Raw genomic sequence first — 11633 nt, 5'->3', positions numbered from 1 at the left:
CGGAATCCCATCTTCCTCTTCGTGAGGTCCATCCGAACTGAGTTCGGCAGTGAAAATACTTACAAGGTAGTAATGTTATAAAATGTCATCTGGTTTTCAAGGTTAAGAATCAATCTACAGGCCAAGTATGGCAAACTGAACCACCTTTTACAGAATAGAATGTACATACTCCAAACCTTCACAAAGTAAAAGTGAAAATTGAGTTGATGGAGGAAGGCAGAAGTGGGGAGGGGAAATTATTCATTTCACACAGAGGAAAATCAAAAGATACAATCTAAGGAAGAAACAGTTAAGACTATTATCCAAAATTATAATTGTAACCAATAGAAAAACTACAAATATGAATATAAAAAATTTGGGAGGAGAAAGGGGAAAAGGATGGTTAATGAAATCGCCACAGCAGGGAATCAGTAGGTACTGCTAACACCAAGCACCAGAGTGTGAGGACATTACTCACAGTTATGGAAGTGACATAAACAAAAAACTAAAATGACAACCTAATAAAATTAAAAAAAAAAAGAAAGAAAGAAAAGAAAAAAAAGCAAGGCTGCTCCTGAGTTGGGAAGTGAGAGGACATGTTCAAGTTTTGATGTCTAACTTTTATATTTGGCTTCCATGTGCATTTTTATCTCTGTGAATTATCTTTTTATATTTTGAGATAATAATTAAAATAGCAACTAATTAGGCAAAACTGTAGATCTGATTCTGACATTTCCCTAGGGCTCCAGGCTCCTTCGGTCACTCCCCATCACCCTGGGAGCAAGTTCACACGCTCAGACCGTCAAGGCCCTTGGGCGACCTTTGGCTTCAGACACCCACCCACCAAACTGCCTCCGCGCAGGAGCCCGAGGACTGGAGGGAGAGCGCGCCCTCTGCTGGTGCCACGACGTCGGCACGTGCAGGGTGCCGTCCTTGGCGTCTCGTTGGAGCCTGCGCCCCATCCCCACCCAGGGCTCCTTGCGTCACGTGATTCCAGCCCCTTCCCAGGTGGGGGTGGAACCCTGGAATGGGGGCGCCGGGGGACTCCGAGTGGGAGCTTCTGGACGGTTTGGAGCCGAGTTCCCTGAGCGGTAGGGGTCTGTCCTTGTCAGGCCTGGGGTGTCTCGCAGGACAGGACGGACGGGAGGGGCTGGGCAGGGGATGGGGACGGACCCCCTGAGTGTCCGCGGAGGGTTGAGAGCTGGGCTTCAAGATGGAGAGAGGAGACCGGCTCTCACTGCTATGTGCCCGTCCTTGGGCGAGTCACTAGACGCCTCTGTCTCCGTTTCGTCACCTGTGGCTGCCAGTGTGAAATGAAATGATGCTCAGAGACAAGTAATTGATAACTGGTCATTGTTAATATCACAGCCCATTTGAGCAGAAGTGTAAGCCCTCAGCTGGGAAGGCCTTCAGGCGGCTGTAGCTCAACCCTGTTTGGCGGCAGGCCTGTCCCCCTCACGGGGGCTGACATCACCGGCCCCCAGGCCTCCGGCCTGGCGGGCACCTGGAAGGGAGAATGAGCGTCTCCCCCGTTCCCCGTGGCCCGGTGTCCGAACGGGAGTCAGGCCCTCCACCATGAAACCCCTTCTCTCTCCTCACAGGGCCCGCACGCTGCTTTCAGCCCCTCTAGGGGGACAGACATGTCTCATCAAGGGGCTGCCAAGGGCCCCCGCACAGAGGGGCCCGTTCTCAGTCCCCAACGCAGCTGTGGGCTTTTCCAGAAGGACTTGGAGGAAGCCAGCTCCGTGGTGGCGGGCCTGGCACCACACCTGCGGGGGGCGAGCCCTGGGGCCCACGTTTCGGCTGGCAGGAGGAGGCGGGCGCTCGGGGAAGAGGCCCATCGGGGTGCCAGCTCCCCGGCCGAGGGTGCGCCGAGGGCCGGCGCGAAGGCCAAGGCCGACTTGGTGGTCCTGGAGCTGCCAGTTGCGAGACAGAGCCAGGACCCGGTGCCTGGTCCCAGGCTCCACACCCAGCTGCCCACAGCACCTGCTCAGGGACGGCCCCCGGCCTCTAAGAGGCTCCAGCTTTCTCTACACAGCATCTTAGATGAAGACTGGGCCAGGAATCTTTGTAGCGTGTCCGTGGGTCTCCCAGAGAGCGCCCTGGTGGGCAGGGAGAGGCCAGCAGAGGCGGAGGAGGCGAGCTGCCCCAGGCCCAGAGAGGCTGGAGAAGGTGGGAGTTCTCCAGGGTGTGATGGGAGGAGCCCCGCCCTCGGTAAAGAGGAACCCCCCACGCGGGCACTGTCCCCCTCACTAGGCTCAGCCCCTGTTCGGGCGAGAAAGAAAAGCAGGGAGTGTGAGACCTGCTCAGAGGATGGGGAGGGGGTTGGTCAGAGCCCTGGTGGGGACAACCCCCAGTGGGTGGGAGACCCCCCACAAGGAGCTGACTTGGGGTCCTTGGGAGGCCCCTGCAGTCCTCTTCCTCCCAAGGACACTGGGTCTGGGCCAAGAGATTCAGATGGAAGTTGTGTGGGATGTGCCTCAGGGACTAAGTTCCGATATTCGCCCGATGCGGAGGGTGGGGCCCAACCAGGCAGCCCCTACGACCCTGTCCAGTTCCCACTGCCCAATGGCGGGCTGTCCCTCAGGCCAGCTGCCCAGGATCCGCCCCAGAGCCCCGCACTGTGCCCGGGAGTGTCTGGGAAGGCGTCCACAGGGCAGCGGGCAGCTGAGCAGTGGATGGGGAACATGGGGGCTGGCGGTGAGGATGGCCCTGCTGCCTCACACAACCAGGAGGAGCTGGAGGTCAAGGCTTGGCCAGTGTCCATGGGGAGGCCCGGGCAAGGACTCCCTGCTCTCACTGACACCCCTGCCGACTCCCCAGAGTCTGCAGCCAGCAAGGCTCGCTCAGGTCCGTTCATGGGGCAGAGAAGATCCAAGTGTGCTAAGTTGGGGAGGGGCCCAGTGCCCCCTGCCGAGGACCGGGGCACAGACAGAAGCTCCGACAACTTCAGCCGGGACCCGCCAGCAGCATCCCTCCCAGGAGGCTTCCCCAAACTGGTAAGTTGAGCCTGAGAGGTGGGGATAGGAAGGGCCAGGCCAGTCTCTCAATGCCATGCTTGGTGGTGGAATTTAATAGAGCTGAGCTGGATGGACTCTTAATGACCTTTGTCCCACGTGCCCATTTTACACCTGACGACACTAAGGCCCACCAAGTCAGGAGGCTAAAAGTAAACTACACTTGCTGACATCTCGTCAGTGGTCAGTATCTTTTGGAGTTGGTAAGTCCTGGGTTCAAATTTTGCCTCTGCCCACCTCCTAGCTGTGTGCCGTTGGAATATTTTTTAATCTCTCCGTATCTTCATCTGCAAAAAGGAAATACTAATTTCAATTTAAAGGACTAAGTGAGATGATGGCATAAAACAATGTGCCTAGCACAGCAGATGGCACAAGGCAAATTACTTCATTTATGTCAAATTGGCTTTTGCTTTGGTGTCAGCAATTGCCTATAAAGTGGGCACTGGCTCCGTGTTTCCAGGTGGGGAAACTGAGGCTCAGGGAAGTTCACAAACGTCTCCAAGCTCACACACAGCGAGGGAGTCAGTGCCTATCCATGTTCCCTGTATTGTTCTTTTACTTGTAATAATCGTCGTTTTATTAAGAATCATAGCGACCATGTTTACACAGCAAAGGCAGGAGACGGCACTCCCTGCTTTTGGCGTGTGCTTCTCCCATAGTTGATTTTTATCCCACTCGTTGAATAGGTATCGTGTGCTAGGCGCTTTTCATTGAATTTTCACATGAAGCCCGGAGAGGCAAGCTAACAGGTCCCCGGTCCCACATCTGGTAAATGACGGAGCCAGAATGCAAACATAGGCCGTCTGTCCTGAGAGCTCGCGGCACGGCCTGCTGGTGCATCTTCCCTGCTGGGGAGGGGTGCTACTGGGCAGCATTACTGCCGTCACGATCAGTAATAGTACCTAGCCTGCCTACTGTGTGCTAAGCGCTGTTCCAAGCAAGGTGCATCTTCCCTGCTGGGGAGGGGTGCTACTGGGCAACATTACTGCCGTCACGATCAGTAATAGTACCTAGCCGCCTACTGTGTGCTAAGCGCTGTTCCAAGCACTTGATCTTCAATTTTCCTAACCACCCTATGAAGTAGATGCCATTGATATAAACCCATTTTACTGATGTGGACACTGAGGCTCAGAAAGGTGAAATGGCTCGTTCAAGGCCAAACAGCACATTAGTAGCACTGGCATAGGAAGCAGCGAGCTGCCTGTGTGATTGACCCCCACCTGGTGCTGTAATTACATGAGAAGGCGGTTACATTGTCTTTGCAAGCATCACTCAAACACATTAGTTTTTAATAAAAAAAGAATGTGTGTTTATCATAGAAAAGAAAGAAAAAAAATAAAAATTCCCATAATGTCAACATTCAGGGCTATTTCCTGGTGACATTTTGGTATATGTCCTCTTTCCCATCTTTTTCCTATGCGTATATATCTTTTCTTTGCCTAGAAATGGGGTCACGTGTGCCAAATTTTTTATAACTTGATTTTTGGTATTTAACCCCCCCCCCCCAATTAATTAATTGTTAGCACAGAACGAGGAAATCCCTTTGAACGCCGCCCGGCCCCTTGCCTTTTGTGGAGATAACCGTGTGAACAGTCTCTCCTGCCTGCTCTCTATGAACCCTATACATATGTGAACACCTACACCTTGTGCCTTCCTGTCTGTGAGGAGGCTCATCCTGCGCCTCATTGTTCCAGGACCTGTACTCGGTTTACTTTTCACGCGCTGTAGCATTTGAAGATCTTTCCAAGTTGGTGCCTATTGTTTGGCGAATCCCCGAGCCTGCATCACAGCAGCTACGGACGTACTTGTCACAGGCCCTGCTAGGACCGGAGGATGGGCCGGGACTTCCTTTTCTCATTTCCTACCTCTGCAGTGTGGCTCAGAGCACGAGGCCTGGAGGCCACCAGCCAGGCATTGGGTCCTGGCTTTGCCCCTATCGGAGTGACCCAGGCAAGCGACTTCACCTCCGGGGGCAGCTCCGAGGGTGGAGGCTCGGAGCATGAGATGGCGTGTGCTTGGCATTTAGCAAGGTGCCCGGTGCGAGGACGATATTCAGAAACGTTACCTGCTGTTGACACACAGTTCGTCCTGCTCTGAGTCACGCTGGGGTGAACATCGCTGCGCATTATCGGGGCCAGGTGCCCAGCATGGGGATTCCTGGGCCCACAGCGTTCTGAGGGGCTAGTCTGAGCTGGGTGGCGGAGCCAGGTGCCCGCCCGCCTCGCCTGGAAGGCGCCCACGGCTGCTCTCGCCTCCAGGCCCCGTCCTTGACTCTGCAGCCCAGCCCAGCATCCCACAGCTTCCCAAATAACCCGTTGCCATGGCAACTGGTGGCAGCTGCAGGAGAATGGAGGCTGGGCATGACAGGGACGGGCAGGTGGTTGAGGACAGGGCTGAGTGGGGCATGGAAGAGTGCCCAGCTGGTCCGGAGCCCCTTTTTGGGCCCTAGCACCTTCTCTGGGGGGCAGCCTGGCTTGTGCCAGGGGCAGACAGATGGGTTCAAGGTCAGGCTCTGTTTCTTACTTCGGATGAGAGATGTCTCTCGTCTGAATCTTAGTTTCTTCCTCTACAAAATGGGGGAGTCAGCTGGGCCCCAGAACTGTTGGGAATCTGGGGTGTGAGGTTGGTCGTGTGGAATTCCTCTGGATTGAAGTAGAGACTCTTGGAGGGGCGGGGGAGGGGGGTGGAGACGCCATTTTCTTCTCTGTCCTGAGCCCCGCAGTGGTCAGTGAGGTCTGGAGCTGCTCTGCGGAAGGCAGGGGACGTGGGTAGGGCAGCTCTGCCCACCACAGCCAGGGAGGCACAGAGCTGCTCGGCCCCACCCAGGTTCCCCGCCTCAGGGGTCCTGTGTAGCTGCAAAGTGTCAGAAGGCGTGTGAGGGAGGACTGTGTCTTTCCAACAGATGGACAACCTAAGAATAGCTCCTTTCTTTGAGTTCTTATTGTATACAAGGAGCTTCACATATATCATCATCTCATACTTAGTCCTCACCATGGCATTAGAAGTCAGTGTTCGTACCTCTGCTTTGCCAAATAAGAAATCTTGGATTCAGAGAAGGTATGTGGCCCACTCAGGGTCACACAGCAAGTGAGTGGCGTGGCCGGGACTTAAATCCAGGCCTGCAAGACTCCAGAGTCCACGCTCTGAGCCAGGCTGCCAAAGGCCTGGCGAAGGGTTTGGATTTGTATGGGACTTTATTATAATTTCTTCAACAAGCGGCAAGTGGGAGATACGTCACCAGAGAGTCAAGATACAGACTGAAGTCCAGCAGACCCTGGGTACCTAGAGGGCAATTGAGTCTTCCCTGGGGAGGGCTGGGTGGGAGGGTTTTCAGCTAGGGTAGGGCAGAGGAGGGGCTGTCCGAGCTGGGCCTGGGCAAAGGAAGCAGGTGTTCAGCAGGTAGACAAGGTAGGAAGGGTGTACCGAGCACGTGCAAAGGTCTAGCAGCGGTTCTCAACCTGTGGGTCGTGACCATTGGAAAACACATATAGCATATCAGATATTTACATTACGATTCAGAACAGTAGCAAAATTACAGTTATGAAGTAGCAACAAAAATAATTTTATGGTTGGGGGTCACCACATCATGAGGAACTGTATTAAAGGGTCGCGGCATTAGGAAGGTTGAGAACCACTGGTAGAGGCAGGAGGCAGGTTGGAGCCTTATGTAGTCGGGTCTTTGCTTCTGTTATTTTTTAATCCTCACCCGAGGATATGTTTAAAGAGAAGAGAAGAGAGAGAGAGAGAGAGAAAGAAACATCCATTGGTCAGTTGCCTCCCATGCCGCCCCGACTGGGGATTGAACCCGAAACCTAGGTACATATGCCCTGACCTGGAATTGAACCTGCAACCTTTTGGTATACAGCACAACACTCCAACCAACTGAGCCAGCTAGAGCACTTCTAGTTATTTTTTGCCTGTTTTATCTGATATTAATATAGCTACAAACCTGTATTTGGTTGGTAATTGCCTGTTCACATATTATTCCATTTTTCCCTCTCAATCCTTTGCATTGCTATATTTTAGAAATGGGTCTTCTGAACATCTTATAATTGGGCTTTCTTTGTTAAAGGTTTGATAATTATTTTTATTTGTCTGAAGTATTTGTCCATCTACATTTGTTGTAATTACTGATTTATTTGAATCTAATCCTACTGTCTTATTTTGTGTTTTACATATATCCTGCATTTTCTATACTTTTCCCCTTTTACTTCCTCCTTTTAGATTGATTTTTTTCTTATTCTTTTTCTGTCTCTCTAGAGGATTGGAAGTTTTCTGTGCCCTGTTTATATTCTTTTGGTGGCTATTTTAGAAATTTTAACATGAATACCTCACTTACCAAAGTATAAAGGTAGTTACATCTTTATCTTCCTCTGAAATTATATAAGGATCTTGGGATGCTTTAATTCCAAGCATGAACCTTCCCCCAATTTTTTTTTTAAATCCTCACTTGAGGATATTTTCCTTTTGATTTTAAAGAGTGGAGGAGAGAGGGAAAGACAGAGAGAAATATCGATGTGAGAGAAACACATCGATTGGTTGCCTCCTGGACATGCCCTGACCAGGGCCTGGGCCAGGGAGGAGCCTGCAACCGAGGTCCACGACCTTGACCGGAATCAAACCTGGGACTCTTTGGTCTGCAGACCGACGCTCTATCCACTGAGCCAAACCGGCCAGGATGAACCTTCCCAATTTATGTGCTGTTGTTATCCAGTGAGTTGGTCCTAAGTTATTTTTTTAATTCCACAAACTACACATTGTTATTACAGTATCATAAGTCAATGTAGGTTTAGATTTAACAACATATTTATCATTTTCTTTGCTCAAGATTTCTCCTTGCATCTCAGCGTTTCTACCTGGGATCATTTTTCCTTTCTTCTGCCTCAAGTTCATCCTTTAACATTTTGGTTATTGAAAAAAAATTAAATTATCAAGAAAAACAATAACTCGCTTTTCTTTACGGTGTTTTTATTTTATCCTCATTCTCAGAAAAGATTTTGTCTGGGTCCACAATTGATAGTTATTTTCTTTAAGCTCATTGAAACTATCATACTGCTGTGTTTTGCCTTCCACATTACTATCGAGAAGTTAGCTGTTCGTCTAATTGTCATTCTGTGGTAAGTAAAAGGCCTTCTGGTGAGAGGCATTGCAGAGGAGCGGTTACAGGCGTGGCCCCTGGAATCGGACTGCCTGGATTTAAGTCCCGGCTCTTTGGTTTACTAGCTGTGTGACTGACCAACCTCTCTGTGCTTCAGTTTTCTCTTCTGTAAAATGGGGACAATATTGGTACCAGTGCTCCGCTCATAGGCTGTGGTGAGGATTGAGTGAACTAACATGTACAGCATGCAGAACAGTTATAGTGCCTTTTCAGTGTTATTTACGTATTAGCGGTTATTTTTCTTTCTTGATGCTCTCAGGATCTCCTTATCGTTGGTGTTGAACAGTTTCATTATGATTTGTCCAGGTGTGGATTTGCTTTCACGTATCCAGTTTGAAATTCACTGAGCTTTTTGAATCTGTGAATTGTTGTCTTTGATCAATTCGGGAAAATTCTTAGCCATAGATCTTCAAATAGTACCTCTGCCCCATTCTCTCTCCTCTCTCCTGGGACTTTAGGTTAATTAGTCCTTTCACTCTATCTCTAGTGTCTCTTTGACTGTGTCTCACCGTCTTTGTGCTGTGAATAGTCTCAGTAACTTATTAAATCTATCTTCCAGTTCACTACCTTATTTCCGTTGTGTTAATATGCTATTAAACCTATATATTGAGTTTTTCATTTTAATTATTATCATATTTTTCATTCCTAAAATCTGTGTTTGGTTCCCAACCAAATCTGCTTGATCATTTTTTAAATTCCTCACCCAAGGATATATTTATCAATTTTAGAGAGAGAGGAAGGGAGAGAGAAGCATAGATTGGTCGCTTCCTGTACACACCCTGACTGGCGTTCGAACCCATAACCTAGGTATGTGCCCTGACCAGGAATTGAACCTGCGACCTTTCAGTGTACGGCATGACACTCCAACCAGCTGAGCCACACCAGTCACGGCGTGCTTGATCATTTGAAAAATTTATATATCTTTTGCCTTTCGCCTTTTTTTTTGGTTATGTTCGACTCCTTTTATTTTGTTAAGCATGTTATATATATGTATTTTGCATTTTGGTCTGATAAATCCAGTTCCTAAAGTCTTTGCTGGTCTGATTGCTGTGTTGTTTGGAGCCTCCTAATGCTGCAATGCGGACCCTGAGATGGGGCCTGCCGAAAGGTTTTAAATTGTGAAGGGCTGTCCTTAATATCTTTCCTGCTTTCCGTCCCAGATGTCCCGTTTTCTCCCCCCACCCCCCTTCTCAGTTTATTTTTTTTAAAAGGCTGATTCATTCCCATGGTTAAAAAAAAAAAAGTGAAAAGTTTCCTTCCCAGCTCCCAGTCCCTTTCCTATTGGCAGCCTCATTTATTAGGTTCTGGTGGATACTTCCAGCGATATTTTATGCAGAGTCAAGCAAATACAAATTTAAAAAGTCTTTTTCTCTCTTTTTAGTGCAGTGGTAGCACACGACACACATTGTTCTGAACGTGTGTTTCAGTAAAAAAAAAAATGTTTCTAGTTATAAAAGAAATACGTGCTCATTTTAAGTAACATAAATGCCCAAGTGCCTATATGTGGAAAGCAACCCCCCACCCCTGCAATTTCATTCCCTAGAGATAACCTCTATTATGCAACTATAACTATGTATTTACATAAATGGGCTTATGCAACAGATACTATTCTGTCAGCTATTCTTATTCTCCTAATAGTACAGCAAGACATCTTACCGTATCAGTCAGTGCTGCTGCCTAACTCAGCAGCTTGGTGCCTGGGCTTTGAGGCAGACAGAACTAGGTTCTGATCCTAGCTCCGCTGCTTAGGAGCTACGGGACTTTTCAGATCCTCTCTGAGCCTCAGTTTCCTAATCTGTGAAATGGGGATAGAAATAGTACACACCTCATAGTGTTGTTCTGAGACCTTCATAAGATTACATGTGATGTGCTTTCTCCAGGGCCAGCTACCTTCTAAGCACCTGATGAATAGTAGTTTATATAATGACTCACCTTTTTAAAAAAAAAAAAATATATATATTTATTGATGTCAGAGAGGAAGAGAGAGATAGAAACATCAGTGAAGAATCATTGATGCAACAGATACTATTCTGTCAGCTATTCTTATTCTCCTAATAGTACAGCAAGACATCTTACCGTATCAGTCAGTGCTGCTGCCTAACTCAGCAGCTTGGTGCCTGGGCTTTGAGGCAGACAGAACTAGGTTCTGATCCTAGCTCTGCTGCTTAGGAGCTACGGGACTTTTCAGATCCTCTCTGAGCCTCAGTTTCCTAATCTGTGAAATGGGGATAGAAATAGTACACACCTCATAGTGTTGTTCTGAGACCTTCATAAGATTACATGTGATGTGCTTTCTCCAGGGCCAGCTACCTTCTAAGCACCTGATGAATAGTAGTTTATATTATGACTCACCTTTTTTTTTTTAATATATATTTATTGATGTCAGAGAGGAAGAGAGAGATAGAAACATCAGTGAAGAATCATTGATTGGCTGCCTCCTGCACCCAACTGGGGATTGAGCCTGCAACCCAGGCATGTGCCCTTGACTGGAATTGAACCTGAGACCCTTTAGTCTGAAGGCCGATGCTCTATCCACTGAGCCAAATCAGCTAAGGATATGACTCACCCCTTTTAATAGCCACATAGACTCCATAGTATGACACGTCACTTTTTATTACCCATCCCTCCTTTTTAAATTTGATTATTTTTTTAAATCCTCACCTGAGGATATTTTTTTATTGATTTCTAGAGAGAATAGAAAGGATAGGAGGGGTGGTAGGGAAGAAAGGGAGGGATGGAGGGGGAGGGAGAGAGAGAGAGGGAGAGAAACATCGTTGTGAAAGAGACACATTGATTGGTCGCCTCCTGTACATGCCCAACCAGGATTGGGGAGTGAACCCGAAACCCAGGTATGTGCCCTTAACCAGGAATCAAACCCGAGACCTCAGGTGCTCGGGCTGATGCTCTAACCACTGAGAACACCGGCCAGGGCTTAACCATTCCTCTTTGATGAACATTAGATTGTACTCAATTTTTTTGGGTTATAAATACCAATGCAGCGAACACTGAACATACATCTCTCACCTCTGTGGGTCCCTAGATCCTCTGCATTCTAATCTCTGCCTCCTCTTTCTCTTCAAGGAGGAAATGAAGATGCCCCGCGGGGTGAAGCGTGTGTGCTACGTAGGTCTTTACTTTTCATTACAGCCCTCTTCCTCCCTCTGCCCAGGTCTGGTGGGATGGGGGCTTCTCCAATTAGCGGCAACCCCAGCCCCCTGGCCTGCCCCCGACCCCTGCCAGAGCCCCCTAGTGCTCCACTCCCTGTGATGCTGAATCTCAGACTTCCGCTTTCCCCCAGACCTTGGAACCTGACCATTCATGGTCATTTATTCAAGGATTACTTTTCAGACCCATTTGCTTTCAAAACAATTCCCCATAGTTTGCAATAAAGCAAATGAATCAAAACACACTTAAAGTGGGATTGAAGCCTAAAGAAAGCAAGAAAAAGGGAAGGAGAAAGGGAAATATTTTTACAACAA

General features: G+C 48.6%; 1 protein-coding gene across 1 annotated transcript in view; it reads left to right on the top strand.

Moving 5' to 3' along the window:
• The first annotated feature begins 1482 nt into the window (after positions 1-1482).
• The window catches only part of SPOCD1 (SPOC domain containing 1), a 23010-nt gene continuing 12859 nt past the window's right edge, over positions 1483-11633 (top strand). Inside the window, 2 exon segments of the mRNA XM_014549486.1 lie at positions 1483-2978; positions 11236-11277. Coding sequence (XP_014404972.1) covers positions 1620-2978; positions 11236-11277 — 1401 coding nt within the window. The 5' untranslated portion in view covers positions 1483-1619.

This window comes from Myotis brandtii, unplaced genomic scaffold (genome assembly GCF_000412655.1).
Source record: "Myotis brandtii unplaced genomic scaffold, ASM41265v1 scaffold555, whole genome shotgun sequence".
NCBI classification, from domain to species: domain Eukaryota; kingdom Metazoa; phylum Chordata; class Mammalia; order Chiroptera; family Vespertilionidae; genus Myotis; species Myotis brandtii.
This window is presented reverse-complemented; position numbering and strand designations above follow the sequence as displayed.